This window comes from Agelaius tricolor, unplaced genomic scaffold (genome assembly GCF_023055355.1).
Source record: "Agelaius tricolor isolate 1412-34295 unplaced genomic scaffold, bAgeTri1.0.p SCAF_11, whole genome shotgun sequence".
NCBI lineage: Eukaryota > Metazoa > Chordata > Aves > Passeriformes > Icteridae > Agelaius > Agelaius tricolor.
Genome location: NW_027269271.1, coordinates 24043317 through 24063120, shown reverse-complemented (window position 1 = coordinate 24063120; position 19804 = coordinate 24043317). Strand labels below are relative to the sequence as shown.

At 39.1% G+C, this 19804-nt stretch overlaps 1 protein-coding gene across 9 annotated transcripts in view; it reads left to right on the top strand.

Annotated features, from left to right (window-relative positions):
• LOC139594494 (BEN domain-containing protein 5-like) overlaps positions 1–19804 on the top strand; it is an 885873-nt gene that overhangs the window by 339337 nt on the left and 526732 nt on the right. For all 9 annotated transcript variants that reach the window (XM_071436695.1, XM_071436694.1, XM_071436692.1 and 6 more), the window contains one exon: positions 14717–14933. In XM_071436695.1, the coding sequence (XP_071292796.1) occupies positions 14717–14933 (217 nt within the window). The remainder of the gene's footprint in view (positions 1–14716; positions 14934–19804) is intronic.

Below are 19804 nucleotides of genomic sequence, written 5' to 3'. Positions count from 1 at the left end.
TTACAGCGTGTTTATCTGGCAGATTAGAGGCTTCAGACAGTCAGGCACTGGAGAGACAGTTGTGAAACAAAAGCACTGGGTTATGGTTTGTGTGTGCTCTTCCCATTTTTTCCTGAGGTCATTTAACTTCCCTTCTGATATTTGTAATTTCAATTTAAGAAAATAATTTTTTTTAATGTTTCCATTTACATTGTCTGTTTTGAATTTAATAGTGGCAATTTTAAAATAATAACAGTGATAGGCAGTTTTGGTGCTGGCTGTCTGCAATAGCAGTGTCTTTTCACTTAAAGCCACGCTGCGCTCTTACAGTCGAGTGCTAGGAACAGGCTGAGAGCAGCAACAGCACAAAGTGATCTGTCAGGGAAAGTTGGGCTCAGATTTGGTTTGCTTGAGTTATGAAAATGCCTTGGCCTTTTAGCCTGTTCCCCTGGGAGTTTGATGTGTCCACACGCCGCAGCAGCATGGGGCAAACACAATCCAGGCATCTCCTGATGGAGACCCCAGCAGTGAGTGCAGCAGGAGCACTGCAGGGCCACATTATCTGCACCAGCACTGCTGGGTGGGACATGGATTATGTCTGGGGTAAGTGGTTTAACCAGCCAGGCCCTCGTGGTTAATGGACATCAAGTTTAATGATTCTGAGACAGAGATTCATAAAGGAATATGAGCATGATCACATCCAGTTGAAAATGCTATAAGCCATGATATCTTTTTTTCTCCCGGTTCCAATCCAGGTAAATAAAGCTAAAGAACTTTTGGAGGTTTTATATTTTCATTTTTAGTGCTGTGGGACTGAATATATACCTATGTTTTTACATATACAAATAGTGTACAAAATGACACAGAAATAGTTTTTGTTCTTCTGTTTTCATGTTTTAATGTAATATATGGCTTCCGTTTTTAAAGTCAGCTGTTAACTTTTAAGACCTTTCAGCACATATTTTTCTTGTGCTTGAATTTTTATAGTCATTAATGGAATAGGAAATGGCATCTACCTTCCTGCCTCTTAATGCTAAACCCTAATTTATGAATCTTACTTAAAACTGTGGTTCATATTCAGCAGGTCTCTGCTTAAAGCTAAGCTAATGTACAGCTGTGAGAAAATGAGACAGATGCAAAGCCTTCCACAAAGATTTCAAACCAGTGGGCTACGTAATAGCTTGATGTATTTTTTTTTTTATTAATTGCACATGTATGTGTATTGAATTTTCCCAACTATTTCAGTGAAAATACCATACCTTTTATCTTCAGTATTACATGGTTAAATTTCCTAAGATGCTGGCCATAATAGTTAACACACACCTGTGTTTGGATATACAACACCTCTGTGCCTTCTGGTCCCATTTAAATACCAGAGGGACAATGTTTAATACATGGTGTTGCCTGGAAAAGCAACAGATAAGAAATTGTGACTCCTACTTGAAAGCCTTTAAGTATTTAATGTTATTACAAGCTAAATTTTCACCATTTGTGTGTTTAAACTGAGAGCTGTGTATATTATTTTTCAAGTATTCTTACAAAAATTTCCTACAAGTATTTTGACAAATGTCCTGTCATTCTCCTGGAAATACACAATATATGGAGCATTTTGAAGATGATTTGCTTATAAAAGTTTTTGTATCCCATATGTTGCTTTCTCTTATTTTCTCTTATTTAGGCATAAATATTACAGCTTCCTGACACTGTTTGGAAGATTTTTAGATGCTTTGTTTCAACACCTCATCCTTACTGCAGTAAAGACTGCTGTTTTTAACAAACGTGCCAGTCCTATACAGCCTTACTTGTCCAAAATGAAAGATAATATTTGGACCAAACCTTTAGATATGTGAAACAGATGAGATCCTGGGAGAAATGTAAAATAATCCCCAGAAAACCTTACATCAAATACAAATAAAATGCAGTGATAGTCCTACTGGCTTTTCTGTAGGTGCTAATGTTTTCATGCAGGGTGGTCTAACATGGTGAAGGTAAGGGTAACTCATCATGGTGATGCAGGGTAAAAACCTGAAAGAAACTGAGGAGCATTACTGCTACTTGCTAATATTTCATTTGGAAAACAGAATGACAAAGTGGATGCAATTGATCATATTTTGCTTTACATAAAGTTTTCACATCCTTCCATGTATGATTTCACAGTTAAATTGCATTTTACAGTTGTTGATGCTGATCAGTTCAGGAAATACTGAGAAATATAGAAGGATACCCCATCATCTTGGGATCTTTTCTGTTTTCCTGTTTTTAATTTTATCATTGGAGTCTGTGACCTAAGACCTTTGTTTAGGGTTTTCTCTGCCCACGTTTTCCTCATCTGAAATCTACAAGCACTACATATATTTCACTAGGAATCTGTGGTGATTGGTCTGGACTAGCAACTAGTGCAGCACCTGCTTAGATTATCTCATTGATTAGGCCCTGGAAGTGCAAACATTTGAACAATGATTTTAAGAGTAACCAACCTCTCTGCAGCTTTACAGTGTGTGCCTAGAAATCATCGGAGGCATGGTTTTTACAGGTACATGTCTGTCACTTGGAACTCAAACTGTCATAAACCTCCATTCCTCTTCCCAGAGCTTCCTGAAGATTTAGCTCAGAGAATCTTTGAGGGGTGAAGAGTGAGGAGAGTCTCCTCTATTTTGATGACATTTCCTGAGACCACAGAAAAAAATACTTGTGTTGATCGGATATCAAATTCTGCACTGCAGCATTGGCGATCACTGGCTTGTAGACAACTACCTGATATACAACTCAGGGTATCAGCCTCCCTGCTGACTTAGGAGCAGTGTGTGCATTCTCTCACCAAGTTTTATAACAGTCTAAAGAGGAAGGAAAAGTGGAAAGTGTCTAGAACTTTGTCAGCTGCAGGAGAATGTGAAGAGTCTTTCAAGGCTAAATGAAACTTGGTGTAATTTAACGAATTGTATCCTACCTTTCCCTTCCCTTTGCCATCATGTCTAGTTATGTTGCAGAAGAGGGTAAAGGAGGTAATGCTCTTGTAGTCTAAACAAACTCAGCATGGTGAAATGGGGCAGTACTTTTAAATATGCATAAGGATTGCAGTTGCTCCATTTTGTGACACTGACTGTTCAGGTAGAGGAAAAAAAGCAAAGCAACAAACCACAGAGTTTTCCCAAAATGAATATTTTTTAAAGGGCTATCAAGAAAAATGATGCTGTAACTATTATTGTGAAAAATTGGAGTGGCCTGGGTGATATCACGCATACAGTTTGGAAAAACAAGATTAGTGTAACACACCATTTTTCAATTTCTCCTGTCTTCCACGGCTCCAACCATTGCAGCATCTCATTTTTTTAACTTTGTGTCTGGGATGAGAAATCCCATGTGTGTACAATGGTTTCTGACTGCCCGGGCCCCCTGCTCCCAGCTTTTTCCCTCTGCTCCCATGTTTCCATGTGCATTGTAAATAAGGAGAGACTGAGAGAGCAGGATGTTTAGTCCCTCTTAGATCAATACTGCTGTGGGTGTCAGCAGCTAGGAATGTTGGAAAAGAGGAGAGGAGGGAATTGTCTTTTATTTCCTCTGCAGACTGAGCACCTTTACATTGGGTCCATCTCTGTTAGCTGGGGAAGAAAGCCTGCTCAGGTTATTTCTGAACCAGCACCAGCAGGCAAAAAGACCAATGCGAATAAGATGGCAAAGGATTTGAGTAGCAAGAAAATATTGGAATTTTTTTTCCCTCACTAAAATAAGGATTTTGTTCTCTAGGTGGCCATCTAGGTGGTGTTTTTTCTTAGGGCTGGGCTCAGTGGGGAGAGGGATCAAGGTCAGCATTTGCTGGAGTTGGGAGGCCTGGGGTGTTTGTGAAGCAGTAGCTCTTGGTCTGTGAGCCAGAGTATTGAAGTCCTGTTTCATTCACTTTCATCTTTCGTGTTTGTTGCTCCCTTCTGACTGGGAAAACTGAGGCTTTTCCTTCCAGACTTTTTTTTTTTTTTTTCTGCTGTGTGTTTAATGTGATAGCTCTGAGTTCTGTCTCCAGAAGGGATAACTAAAGGACACAAAAGGCAGGGCTGCCCGCCAGAATGCATGTTTAGTCCTGAAAATGCAGTATTGCCATTGCTAACAGGCCACATGCTGGCACAGGGGATAAATGGCAGACCTACAGCCTCTACTTGTCGTAGAGAAATGCAAGCACCCTTGGAGATGGGTACTCTGCAACACTCTCAAGAGTAGGAGGATGTCATAAAGTAGTTTTTCTATGGAGGGAGGTGAAAGGAGGGAATTTGAAGGAGCTTACAGAGGAGCATGGAGAATAAAATTTGTGTACATGCAAGATGTGTAGCCTGGGGAAGAAATAAAATTTTTTCGATGCTGAATCTAAATTATTTTGCTCTCACATTGTCATGTCTTGTACATGTTTTAAAATTATGTGTTTTCACGCAGAAACAATCAGGAGTTCTACAGCATAAGTCAGTCTTTATGGCGAACTAGGAGGTACCTATCTTAGACCTGCTCTTTTCTGGGAATAAAGATGAGGCACTATCAGAGATTGAGAAGATGGAGCAAATTGATTAATTAAAAAGTAGTAAATCATCAGTCCCACATGATTTATGTATAAAAGAATTCTGAGGAAGATTAAGAATGAATTAGGTGAACTGCTAACAAAGATATGCACTCTCATTAAAACCAAGCTCTTTTCCAGAGGGTTGGCAAGTATCTGGGGTTTATCCTATATTTAAACCAGTAAGCATTACATCTGCACATTGCAAATGGTCAAAAGAGGAATTTAAAAGGGAATAATAAAACACCTGGAAGATCATGATGTGAGAGACTTTAATGAGAACAGCTTCAGCAAAGGAAAACCAACTCTGTGGATGTGCCCATAAATAGGAATTAGAATGATCATCCTGGATCAGACCAAAATTCCCTCTAGCCCAGCGTCCTGCCTCTCTCAGTGCCCTGTCACAGCCACACAGGAAAGAGAGAGGAATAAAAAGATTTAGATAACCCTTTTCCCTTGGACTTGATTGACAGCAACAAAGGCCATGTCTGAATTTCAGGGGGTCATCTGCTGACATGCTGACATCATCCCTTTCCCAGAAACAAGTCCTGAACTCATTGCTGCTCAGAGAGAGAATTTCCCCCACTGGCAAAAAGGAGTTAGGTGGTAAAATAAGCAATGTTAGACCACCCTTTTCAGTTTTCCTGAAAAGGATCAGAGAGGACTCCAACAGCTTGGATGTTCAGACTAGCAATAACCAGCTCCAAGGTATAACTGTACCAGCAGTATTTTCATCTAGTGAGGCCACTGTGTTGTTTTGTTGGCTCTGCACTCCCCCAGCCAAGCATTTCCTGGCAGGCCTCACCTGGAGCTTCTGCTGGCCACACCTCTGGGTGCTCTGCAGTCCATGGTGCTCTCACCCACTGTTCCATCAGCTCCCACCCCTCTGCTGACTCGTTTTGTTGTTTCAGCCCTTGGAAAAGTAAGCGCAGTGCTGAGAACCAGGCACAGGCTCCCACTTCTTAAGTGAGGCTTAAACAGCTTCTAGGACTAGCATGTCTTGCAGAAGGCTTTAAGACAAGTCTCCTTTTTACCCCCCACCCCCTTTTTTTACCTTTTTTTTTTTTTTATTAAGGTGAAACCTTTGTATTTTGCTGCTTTATACTCTTCCTGGATTGACTCACTTGGACAGTCAGTTGACGTGGTCTTTTCCACATTTTCTCCTTGTGATGAAGTAACTCCCTTCATAACCGAAAAAATATAATTTTACTTAGCTGTATAGTTGCAGTATGTGCCAAAGAAAGGTGTTTCTGGCTTTCCCACCAACCTTTCCAGTTTATCTCCCTTGGATTGCATTGGATGCCAAGGTGCACTTTCCCCCTGGGAATTCCTGGGAATGTTTCCTCGCCTTTGGGTTTCAGCTCCCAGGCTTATGAGAGATGAGCTGCCTGACATAATGTATTTTGACTTTTTAAAAGCATGTGACAAAGTCTGTCACCAGACACTGCTGCAAAGGCTAAGTAGTCACATATGGTGACAGGGCAAGTATCCCCATAGATCAAAACCCGACAAGGAAACAAAAAGGCAGAGGGCTAAGTGGTCAGTTTTCATCCCACTAAAAGGCCAGCAGCTGTGTTTCTTAAAGTTAACTATCAGGTCACATGCTAAATCTCTTTATTAATGATCCTGGGAGAGAGAGGTGAAGGATTAGGTGGTAACATTTACAAATGACGTGTAATTACTTAAGTAATTTAAGCCTGTAGCACACTGTTGCAAACTTCTGGGTGATCTAGCAAGAAGGTTCATTCCTGATAAATGAGAAGTTAGTCTGTGGAAGAAACCACACAAAAACGTTATCCTCTGACTAAAGGGAAAAACCCTGAAGATTGCTGTTGGCAGTTCCACAGCAGAAGTCATTTGAGATGCTGTTATGGTAGAAAAAGTGAACAAGGTGCTAGAAGGCGTAAGAAATGGGGCATTAAAAATGAATTACTGAACTCAGTCTTCATTGTGTGTAGACAGATGAGAGGATAAAGCAAAATATTATGGGGAAGTTTCCCCAGCTAACAAAGTCTGATCCATGATGACAATTTCCTGTTTTCTTTTGTCTTTATCCTGCTCATACATCATCTACTATCAGAGATGCACTGATCTTTATCAGGAATAATATACTTTGGGAAGGCAAAGGCTTCCAGAGGGTTTGAGATCTTGCTAAGGACAGTTCAGTATCAACCAAGCTACAATTGGCAAAAACCTCTTTCCTATCCATTCTCCTTCCTTTGGTAGTTACTTAAAATTCACATCTAAATGATATAAATTAAAAATCTCAACTTTGTATTTAGACTGTTGAGATCATCAACATTTTCAGCATGGATTTCAGAATTCATATGTTACTGAAAAGCTTCTTCAAGTTGGGGCTCTTATGAGACTTATAAATTATTCTTGCATAGAGAAGTCACCTGAGACTAACCTAAATGAAGTTAACATAGATTTTAAAAATTATTCTTGCAGAAGAACAGGGAGGGGTGGGAATATATGAACAGATGGGAAAGGGAGAAGAGGAGACTGAAGAAAAGGCTAATTAGGTAATTGAGGCTAAGAGGCTATTAGAGCTGACCCAGTGGTCTACTGGTAATGCAGTTCAGGGACTTGAATTTGGGATTGAGGTTGGTCCCTCATTCCCAGGCCAACACATGCTCCAAACATCATAAGGACTCCGTTTCACAGCCTGTATCATCCTGTATGTATTTTCCAGTCAACATAATCTGGAGGGATTGTATGTCAGATTATAGTGGAGGCAGGAAAGAATTATGGAGTAAAATGCTGAATTTGGTCATGAAGATGTTAAATTATTATGCTAATGGATAAATTGTTCGGTGAAATTCTTTGGGATTCATCTGAATGTCTGTTGAAAAAAAAATTGAAATAAATGTGTTTTGAAGAGATTCTTAGTAAGAATTAACTATTTCTCACCAAACAGCCTTTCCTAAAATTTGTCCAGATCATGATTCTCTCAAGCATGATTTTTCTTTCCAGAGACTGTAGACAAAGCAAAGACCTAAAAGGGCATTTATTGTAAGTCATCCCATTACCTTGTTTCTGGCCAATTTGTAGCTGGTGTGCTCGTGCTGTGCCAATCTTGTCCCCTTCTCTCTGTCTCCTGACCTACCTTCTTTCCCAATGCAGTCAGTGATACACATTCTTCTGGATTTTATTTGCTTATTTGCTCCCTGATGTCAGGATATGCAAACTGTATTCTGAAGTTGTCAGGAGCTTTGCTCTTTTGTGGCCAGAGAGTCTGGTACAGGTCAAAGCCAGGACAGGCATTGTGCTGAGGTAGAACATTTTTTGTCCTCACCTTTTTTTGGTACAACATTATTTATGCTGACTTTATTTTTTAAATTTTTCCACTTATTTACAGCATTTGTGGCTACCCTTTCTCAATTTCTTCAAAATCCTTTTGTTTTTCTTTTCTACACTGCAAACTTTGGAACTACAGTGGCGTGTCACTCCTTTACTTCCCTTGTACCTTACCTTATTCAGTGATTCTTATCACAGATTTAAGTATTTTTAAATTTTATTTTTAATCCGTTTTTTTTTTCTCCTGCTAGCTGCATTTTAGGACATAAATGCTGGCCCTTGCATCCTTCTCTTGCACTCATGATATCTTCAGAGGATCACAACACATGTATGGCTAACTAGTATTTTTGTGGAAAGTTGTCTTTTCTCCTTCTCTTTCTTTTTTGTCATTTACAAACACTGCATAGAGATATTTCTATTGAAACAATCTATGGCTGGAGTACCTGTGGTCAGTAGGCAAATCATATTTTGACTGAAGAAAAAATCAGCACCATTCATTATCCCTGCAGTTTAAAAGAGAGTTTCCGTAGAATAATTGCAGTGTTGGAGCTGCTGCTCCAACAGAGGAAAGTCACTGCAGTTTGAGATTTAGCAACTGGACAGAATAAACAAAAGATGGAGGGGGGAGTGTGGCTCTGGCTCTGAAGGTAGGCAGGAGGGAGGAAGGAGGGGAATTGGCTGCTTGTGCACTGGAAATCCCACTTGTACCTGCTGCTGGCAGAAGATTTTGGATTTTGTTATCAGCTGACAGCTGCTCTTAGACATATTGAAGTGTTTTGTCAAGAGTGATAAATTTTGACCTTTGTGGACAGATTTCATGTTTAGGGGAGATAGACACGTGGGAAGTTATAGAAGCATTGAATGAAGCCTCCTCCCACAAAACCAAATAGAGGTTTGGAGAAACTGAACCAACACTTTTCTCCATTCGAGGGATTGAGTGTTGCCCTATCTGATATGAAGTTGCCTAAAATTAATTCAGTAATTTTAAAAATTATTTCTTGCCAGTTTACACTTTATCAGCCCTCCCTTTCATTGTCCTAATTTTGGCAAACTGAAGGATGGTGACTTCATTTCTGCCAGAAGAACCTGGGAACAGGTTTGCAGCATAGCTTCATATCCTGCAATCATGACCCTTTCCTGCTTCTTCCCTGCTTTTTCTCTCAAAAAGGAAAAAAAAAGCTTAATGATTAATGGAATTTAGAGAAAAAAATGGTTAAAAATGCAGTGTTTTCTCCTTGAAGTTGTAAAGAATGAAGAGACTTTACATGCAATTTTTGTGCAGTTCATTATTATTTGAATTCCCTAACAGTTTTGATAGAGGTTGCTTAATTATTTCAATTGAAATGAAAGCTGCATGCTTAATGTGTAGAGTTTCTGATTTTTATTAAATTGAATTACACAATATTTTGATTTTTATACTTAAGAAGAAGAAACCAGGTACTGTTAGAGGTGGAAAACCTTGAGGTCTTAAGTTATGAATATATTTGGGGAACATTGTAATACACAGTAGGAAGAAAGAAAGCAGGACTTGTTTCACAGTGTCTGAAACTGAGTTAGCTGTGCCAAAACCCATTCAGTTGTCTGCAAAAAATATTTAACACCATCTGACATATTCACTGTCACTCCATGCTCTGTGAATCAAATATAAAATTATGTGCAAGAAAAAAACCCTACAAACTTATTTTGTCACAAGTAAGCTAAGAATTTTGAAGATGGTCAGCTCCACTTGTCAACAAGAATAAGCAAGAAGAAAAATAATGGCTTAGACTAACAGGGAAAGAAGTCAGGAAGGAAAGGGCTGCCTTCCAGAAGAGGAGTTTGCAGCACAAGATTTACATCCTTAGATTTTGTCCAGGGTTTGTTGGATTTCTTAATAACTGGGGACATCCAGCTCTAGGACGAAAATCTAAGCACTCAGAAAGAGTAGCCACATCTAGGATTCAGGACAACATCAATAAATACCTGGAGGTTATTTTTCAAAGTTGAATCAGAATCAAGTTTTGGGTCAGTAGGCTTAATTTTCTCTGAGATTGTGACTCAGGCCCACCCCTTGGAGTCCTATAGCAGGCTTGGAAATTTGTGAATTTGTTCAGTGGTATCCCTCCCCGTGCAAAGTGATGGCAATTGGAAATGCTCACCACAGTGTGTCACCACAGCTAATGCTGCACCACAACTTGAGCGTTTCTCTACAAGCCAGATCCAGGAATTTTTATTTTGGCCATTGATTTTTTACAGCACCTGCAGTTTTTTGTTTTTGCTCCAAAGATCATCATCTTCCTTTGAAGTCTCCTGACTGGGTTATGTCTAACCTGATCCTGTGGAGGCAAGGGACTGAATAATTACTTTATGAGTGCCATATTAAAAGCAGTCCAAAGACTATTTATGCTGCTCATTAAAGTCATTGGGAATTTGGCTGGGCCATAGCTCCCTGCTTTGGTCATGCAATAGGGAGAGGAAAGCGTTCCAAAAATTGTTATTTTGTAATTACTTGTGCTGTGGTGCCACAAGAGGATTTGATTATCACCCTTCCATGTTTAAAACTGAGATTCCACAAAGCAGTACCATCAGTACCCTCAGTGTTTGTCCTCCAAAGCATTGATTAACTCCCAATTTTCAAATGGAAATAAGCAGAAGGTAGCAGAAAAAAAAAAAGAAAAAAAGAAAAAAGCAGGAGATATAATAAAAGGTTTGCTTTTAAAGTCAAAATTCTTAGTTGAAGTTAAAATTATGTTTGAATTAGAAGTATAGTTAGAATAAAGTTTTCGAAGTTCTGAATTTATACCCCTTACTGCCTCTTGCAGTACCAAGGAGCAAAATCTTAGGGCCTCGAAAGTCAACAGGTTTTTGGTACTGGATAAGGACTAAAATTTTTATTTTTATTTTTTGTACACTGACAAATTTCATCCTACTGCACACTACCAAAACAGAGCAAATGTCCTGACTCCAGACTGCCCTGCTGCCAACAGAGGAACAGGAAAGCTCATGGCCACTCACACTTGGAACATCAAATCCACTGGGTTGGGTGTGCTGCCTTGTCAGACAGGAGGAGAAGACACTCAAAGGCTCAAGTTTTGGCACTGGATTGTTAGCATCAAAATAGAGAGAAAGTCTCCATTTCTGTGCCTCCTTCTTCCTTGGACAGAAAGATTTTTGTGTTTATCTTCGAGACTAGGCATTCTGAATTTGTGTCAAACTGATGTATGATATCAAGCTCCATTTCTTTAAATACATGTAGAAAACAGAGTGGAAATGAGTTGTTTGCACGTTATTCTGTGGCTGCGCTTGGAATGGGGGTGATTCTCCTTTAAAGAACCACTCAGGAGCTCACATCCGGGCAGTTGTGCATCAATTAGCAGGATGCATTGCTGAGTCTGAGCTGCCTGGAAATGCAAAGGGACAAATGAGAGCACTGAGGTTTCCATCATCATTTTGCCTTCCTGCCTCTAACTACAAATCAGCTTCATTGTGACTCACAGCATAAGAAGTTGGTGCATTTCTGCAGATCCGTGATAAGATATTTTTCTTTAGTAAGAAATGCAGTTAGACTCTGCATTCTGAATCTGTTCCTGCCAGGCCCTAGATGCATTAGTATTCCACTGGCAGCTGCCTGTAGGTAGGAATATTGTTTTTGTCCATAACCAGAGGGAACAATCAGACTAAGCCGTTCCCCAGCTATAAACCAGCCAAAGTAATTGGGTTTAATTTTAATTTTTGTAATAGCTTTAAATTAATAGGAGCAGCTGCTGCCACAGTGTGTGGGTGTCCTTTTCCAGAAGGCATAGAACAAAAAAGGGAAAGAGTAAACAATAGTGTGTCTAGGACACAAAGGTTAATTCAAGAACTGAGCAATGTCTTTTCGTTATCAAAAACTCAGTTGGTGATATCTAGCACTTTGTCTCTTTTCTTTCCTTTTCTTTCCCTTTTTTCTTTTCTTCTTTAATTCCCTGATAAGATCTCAATCTGATTAAGCTCCTGTGTGTAAAGATGTGTTGTTGGTATCTAAATGCTAACTTTCTTTCTCTGTATGACTCACAAATAGATTAGCAGTGACAAAGTGCTAGGAGAGATAAAAATAGATTAGCAGTGACAGGAGTACTATTATAATTATTTTTGGAAGATATGGCTTGAATTAAGAGTTTGGGCACTTTTTGCCCTGAGAGGGTGAATTTAAACCTAGGAGCTGAGGATGGTTTCTGCTGTTGTGTCAGACACCAGATAGTGAAATGTCAATACCAGATGTCCTAGACATCAAGATTAGCCATAATAGCCAAATGCAGCCATAAAGTGATGTGTCAAAGTGGATAATAAAACAGATGCTTAGCTTTTATAATGAAGGGGAAAGGGAATGAAATATCAAAAGTGCCTTTAATACATTAACAAAGTTGTCTTCAACTTGCTTAAAAGTAGAAAGTTATTGAACCAAGGAGAACTATGTGTCATTTAAACATTAACTATCGGCAGATGAATTTCAATTAGCATTAGCCTTTCTAAAATCCTGAATTTCGTCCTATTGGTCTCATTTTACATGAAATTTTTATAGCACAAAGTGAGGCTTGTCCTTTATTATTTTCCCCATGCTAATTTGGAAACAAATAAAGTTCAACAACTCAGCAACACACTGTTTAAACTTGCATTACGGTTTGAGGACTGGGAGCTGGAATACATTTACCCACTGCCATATCATCTGCTTGATTTGAGATCAAATGAGGGATGTCCTATAGCACTCCAGAGTAAGGGAGAATGATAGAAATATGTTAAGATACTGAAGAAAACCATTAGGTAAGAGGGCTGCATGCAGATGGCTGGTGGCATTTTTTCCCTACTGATACTTTGTAAAAAAGAATAAAAGGTTTGTTTTTCTGTCTTTTATACTTGTGTGTTAAATAGAATTTCCAGATCTTAGTGGTGAACAAATGTCTTATTTAACAAAAAAAAAAATCTTTGAATCATAGATTTCATTAGGTTGGAAAAGTCCTTTAATATCGAGTCCAAATTTATCCTGGCACTGCTAATGCTGCCCCCAAAATACATCCCCAGGTGCACATCTACACATCCTTTAAATACCTCCAGGAATGGTGACTCCACCACATGCTCTGACAGCCTCTTCCAACGCTTGACAACCCTTCCACTGAAGAAATATTTCCTTATATCCAATATAAATTTGATTGTGTGGCCCCACAGTGCCCAGGACCGGGGCACAGTAACTGCCCTGCTCCTGCTGCCACGCCATTGCTGGGACAAGCCAGGTGCCACTGGCCTTCCTGCCCACCTGGGCACAGCTGGCTCATGTTCAGTCATGATGGTGAAGTTATTGAGGTCCTGAATGTTCAAGAAGCAGGGCGTTAAAAATGGCAGCAGATAAATTCTTTTTCTGAGTGTAATTAACTGCATCACCGGTTCTTTATCTTGCTTTCTCAAGAAGATCTCAGTTCTTTTCTGTTTCTTTTTGTAGACCCTGAGTCTTGCTGGTCAGACTCGTTAACTGATGCTAATTGGCAAACGAGTACCTGTGTATAATGAGAGGGTTTTGTCCTCTAATTCAGATTAGCAATGAGAGGCCAAAACTGAGGCTCTGCAGCAGACCAGCTTCTCGGAATGATTACAAAGACACACATTACTGGTGCTATGTCTGTAAATCTTGTTATGCTTCTACCTCACCATGATCCCAGTTTAGCTGAGATCTGCTTCAATCATTAGAAGAGACCTGTTTATAAGGTTGTGTAATTGAATCAGGTAGTCTGCAGGACCATAGCATTTTGTTGCCAAACATGACTGGTAAGTTACTTACATCAAATTACAAGTGCATGGCATGATTGGAGACTATTCCTGTCTAAATGAAGCTGGAAATTCCACCTAAGAAATGAACAAGGCATACAAGCAGAAATAGTGAACATCTCCCATCCATAGAACAAGTTTTTGCCCCACCTCTGAAATATTACTTATTTATCTTGAAAAGTAAGAAAATAACAGGAGTCGTGTGAGAGATTGCAGGCAGATATTTGTTGCTCCTCAAAGAGATGCCACCTTGATAACAATGACATAAATGTCTTTATTATAATTATTTACTATCATGTACATTCATTTCTATCTTGTCAGATAAACCAGAAATGTTGAGGAGAGCAGCAGTCCAATTTGGAATGGGAACAAATACAACAAAAGAATTCTCCTTTGCTTTCTGTTTTAAGAGCTGGTTATTTTCCATACCTGAAGTTTTCTTGTATGATTTTCAGGTTGTTTGTTGTTTGTTTGTTTTTTAACCTCAAGAATTTATCTTTTGTTCCATTCATTGGCTATATGTTGATATGTATGCTGACTATTAAGGATATCTATATAAAAAGATGTTGTGAATTTCAGGGTTGGTTTTGTCAGTGTTGCCTTATGCTGACATTCCTTCATTAGCTGTGCCTCCTCTCTGTGCTGGTGAACTGATAGAAAGGGTGAAGGTTTGGCTGGAGCCTGTCTATGAGTTATGAGCAGTGTGAGGTGGCAGCAGCCTGATAGTGAGGTAGAGGATATTTAGACAGCCTGTGCATCCTTTTCACTTTGTGGGAATGGCTTTCCCTGGTTCTGTGGTACTCTCCCTGCTCTGGTGACTCTGCCAGCCTGGGCACCTGGGCAGAGCTGCAGTCCCAGTGGTGACAGTGGCACTGGAGCAGTCACAGCCCTGGTCTGCACAGGTGCTCCCAAACACAAGCTCTGGGATCTCCTCACCAGCTCCTGAGCTGCTCAAGCTGCTCCACTTCATTTACTTTGGAGGGAATCTGAATCTCACACAGATCAGATCTCTTATGTCCGTGCTGATATGCATCAATTAATACATATTGAGATTCCTATGGTGGCATAAAACTTGGAGGAAAAAATTAACTTACAGACACGTTTTTGTTTGTTTTTGTTTTTCAGGCAAAGAATCCCCTCCAAAAACGTGTATTACTACCGCTGCCCAGACCACAGGAAGAACTATGTCATGTCCTTTGCATTCTGCTTCGACCGAGAGGACGACACTTACCAGTTTGCCTACTGCTACCCCTACACCTACACCCGCCTTCAGCACTACCTGGACAACCTCCAGAGGAGGAACATGGACTACTTCTGCAGGGAATTGCTGGGGCTCAGCGTGGTAAGTACCAGCAGGCTTCCCTATGGATGTCTATCTACCCTTAAATGCTTCCAGAGTATCATTAATCGTCCTTGCTGAAGCACCCACATACACAGATTTGTTTTCTTGCTATCAATGACACAGGATGAAGTGTACCTGAATGGTGAAGTATAGGTAAATGCTAATTTAATTTCACGTAAAATGTTTCATTTGATATAGTCAAGCCAATGCTAGATTCCTGTGTAGGATCAGTTCACCTCTAAAGACATTAAAAGATGAAACTGAAACGGCTTTATTGAAGAAATGTGATTTTTAGAGTACTCTGACTGTTTGTCTTTCTGGAAGTGCTTTTCTGTTCAGAAAGAAATATGGGGTTTTTGACCCAGAAGACAACTTTTCTTGATAAAATAATGCAAAACATGCACAAACCAGCTATTTTCTTTTCTCTTAAAAATTTGTGCTTTGGTCATTTGCAATTAGAAGGGATTTAGTGGTCTCTGTGTAGATCCTAATGGCCACATAAAATGAAGTGTCATAGTTCTTCTAGAGCAGGAAAGAGAGTTAATGGTAAGGCTGAACTTCTGTTCACTTTGCTATAATCTTCTTCTGAAATGTTGCTTGTCCAGGGGGTTTGGCAAGCATGACTCAGCCACTCCCATGTCAACTCAGAAATCATCAGATTGAAAAATAATAGCTCAAATATCTTTTGTCTTTTTTTTTTTAACTTTTGCTTTCTCGAACTTTATAATGCACTTGTACCACACTCTTAATCTTTTATCTGAGATTTGATTTGGTTGAAACTTGTAGTGTGTCTTTCAGAATCAGAAAGTTGTGAAGGCTGCTGATACCAGCAGCAGGGGCTTTGAAAAGAAACCCAGCATATATTGTGAACATCAAAATGAAATCATATATATACCCTGCACTGAAACAAATGAAAGGCTTCAATCATTAAAGCAGGTCATTGAAATTCCTATGGTGGCATAAAACTTGGAGAAAAAATTAACTTACTGACAAGAGTAAAAGACAGAATTAAAAAGAAGTAATTTTTTAACCCTTTTTGTAGGTTAACTACAGTTCTTGTTCTAAAGATGACTATTGCATATCCATGAACTGGCATTAATTATTAATCATTCCAATTAGGGGGACAAACAATTATAAGGGAGAGGGGTATTAAAAAATAGAAAAGTAAAATCTGCAGAGGCTGGGCAGAAAGAGCACTATCATCTTAATGTGTGTAGGGCTTTAATTATTAATCTTAGAGGACAGAGCTGTCATTAATTCTATAATGAAACTGAATTTGTTTCCTTTCACTCTGAAACTAGTGTATAAACAGTCTCATTTGCATATTCATCAAACCTCTGATCTGACTGATTAAAATACAGAGATTGAAGGATTTGTCTTTTATCTGCATTTTGACAGACAGAGCTATACTCTTAAATCTTGTTAACATTGTGTTACCAGTAGTTGCTAAATATTATTTTTCATATTTCAGCATGCTAAACAAACAGATGCCACTCAAAATGTGGCAGGAAATGTGCTGTGTATAAGTCCTGCTTTTATATCTATATGTACACACACAGTATGTTTTGCAGAAATTGATATGGTAACATTTTGCAGCTCCCCAAGCTGTATAAAAAAGCTTCTGAATCAGGCTCATGCTGTAATCTTTGTGAGCAACATTACAATCTCAGAGCATTTCTGGCTTTTCTCCACACACAACTGTCCTAGAACAGCTTGGTAATTTAATGTCTTTGCTGAGCTTGAATAGACAATTTCCATAAGTTCTCTGCGAGTTAAATATTTTAACATAGAGCTTTGTTGCTATCATACATCTTTAAATGGTGAAAAACAGGATCCTTCATTCTTCACTGCACAGTGCTCCATAAAAGCAGAAGCTGGCTGTACTTTGGAGGATTGCGTGCCATATAGGATAGATTTAGAGCTAAGAAAGAGAGCTCTGTCCCTGCCCTGGCCCCTTATGTAAGATAAGAGGAATCAGATTGGCATAAAGAGGCCCTCAGAAGCTCTATTCCTGGCCAAGGGACGATACCCCTGGCAGCACATGGTGAAAGGTATTTTAAAGGTGCCATCTGAGGACAAACTCTGTTTGATTCCTCATGCTGGGCACAGGCTGAGGAGGGAGAACATGGAAGGGGGAGGCTGCAGCACATCTGTCCAGCTGCCACGCAGCTGCTGGTCCCCTCGGGTTCATGCCAGGGGAATCTCACAGCCCCCCACTGCAGTCTGTGATTGGGAGGATGGGGAAGTGTTTGTAATTTCACTTCTCCTGGTTTAGGTGGTTTTGAGCTGTGTCTCTTGGAGATGGCAGAATCTCACCACAGATCTTTGGAGCTGTTTTGGTTTTGTTTTTTTTTTTTTCCTTTGCTGTGAAAAAGTAAAACTCAAGTCACAAGAAGCCATGCCTAGAGGATTACTCCTGGAGGCTTTCTGAGTGCACATTTTGCTGCATATAATGTTTTCAAGGCAATCTAATTTCTAATCTAATTTCATATCTTCTCTTAAGAAAGTACTCTGCCTCTGTTAACTCCTGAAATACTATCACTAATTCTATGAAAATTGAAAGTGAAATATCGGTATGGGACATGTAATTGTCATTAGGATGGAGAATGACAAAATGGTTCAGAGCCAAATGGCAAAGTTTCCCATTCCCATTTAAATGGATAACTTAGCTGTACTATTTCTGACCTTTTAATGCTTATATTCTTTACTTCAGAGAGCTATCTCACATTCTAGATGTGCCAAATGTTCTTGAAAATAGTCTCTCCTGCAAGTGAGCTGAGATGGTCACCCAGGTACCATTTAAGCTGCTATTTTCATTCTGCTGTTATTGGCCTTGGGTAACTTCAGATTTTCTTGTTTGCCCCTACAGATCAGAAGTTCAAAATCTGTGAGCACTTTTTTGAATTGTGGAATTACTTTTTTGCATATTATTGATGTGTCTCTCCTCTCAGCAAATATAATACAATATTTCACAGTACAACATAATTTAAAACATTTTTTATATTTCTGTGAAAATATAAGCACAGGCACATTTTACATTTACAGTACATATTTTGTGCAGTCTCACGTGCAATAGCTATATGTGTAGCATTATAACCAATTTTTAAGAGTTGTCAAAATTTTGGAGTGTGTTGTCATTTGAGGCTGGTGGTTCAAATTGCCTGTGTGTGCTTGAAGTGTGTGGACAATTGATGGGACCTGTACCTCCACTGGTATTCCATGGACATGCATAATAAATTAAATGAGTTTGGACAGCCTGGCTCAACTTCTACAGCCCACTTTACAAATTGACACTGGCTGGGCATTATTTTCATTACTCACTCCAAAGAGAACCAGGATTAATCAGAGCCAGATACTTCCTTTCACTCCATTAGGCAATGGTGCTTCCAAATTACACTTGAGGAGAATTGTGACTGCACATACAAACCACGAGCCTCAAAGGGACTCCCACAGTACACAGAGACTAGAATATGGAGTTCTGTTAAATTAAATATTAAACACACATATTTTAAAACAAGAAGGCAATATGTCTAATGTAGGGCTCTGTAAATGAGCCCATCTCTTAAGTCAGATATGGAACACTGAAAGACTCAGACTGGGACACAGAGTGCTTCCTCCTGACTCCACACCACTTTGGGGTGTGCTTTTAATTTACATGAGTTACTCCTGATTGATGCTGGTACCAGAGAGAAGCAGAATGATGCCCTAAGACTGTGAAACTGCACACCAGATGTCACATTGCCGCTTCGTTGACCAAATTTCCTTTATTTACTGACTAAATGACTTCGTACCCCAGTAAAAATTCTTGATTGGTTCTGCCGTTTTCTACTGGTCCATTTTTAACTGCTCAGTTATGAACGTTTTAAAGCATGAAGCAAAGAAAATAGGCAGTTTTTCTAAGGTTAAAATTCCCATTTCTGCATTCAACTCTGGGTTATGTAATAACAGCTCTGTAAAAGAAAAGTATACTCTTGGTCTTTGGAAAAAAATAGAAGTTACAGGCTTCTGTGTAATGTAATGTACCTCTGAAATCCTGTTGGTGTCAGATACTGTATTTTCCAATGGATTTGACTGTAACTAGGTTGAAATGTCATGTAAATGTAATTTGTGGCAATTTACTTGGCCTGAAAAAGGCCACAGAAATCGTGCTTAGGAAAAGTAAATCCCCTTTCTCATTTCTCAGTAGTTTAAAAGAGCAGCTATGTATATGTTCAGGACACATTATCTTTATGCAGTGGTGTACTTTTTACTCCTATAGTGCTGCTGTTCCCAAAACATTCGTAATGTGGATGTCATCCCAACACTGTATGTGAGATTTTAAATGTTCCTACAGCTATTTTCTTAGCTGGATTGGATATCAGCAGAAGTAGAGTTAGACCTAAAAATAACACCACCAGCAGTTCTTTCCAAAATAAAATAGGATTTATAGCACATAATAGCACAGTGTGCTACGAGGGAAATTATATAAATAACATGAAAAATTACAGGGGACTATTCTATACCGTCAGTTTTAAGGAAAATGTCTTTTTTACAATTTTAAAGGAGTTCTGGGAGATAACCTGGCCTGTGGGAATCACAGAGTAGGATGGATAGGTGAAATGATCTTACTATTGAGTGTTGCCCTCTTTCTGTTGGATATATACAAGGGTTCATGGTGAAAACAAGAAATACTTTGGTGTAAGTTGGCAGCAGTATATAGTTTTTGAAAAAAAACAAACAATGAAACCATAATTTGCAGCTAATATCATGGAAGGTTACTAAATACATAAGCTGGTTATTTCTTAAATTACAGAAAGAACACTGTTTGATAAAGTAAAATAATTTCTAGAAGGATTTGCATTAACTGCTCTTTATCTAATTATGAGTAAAAA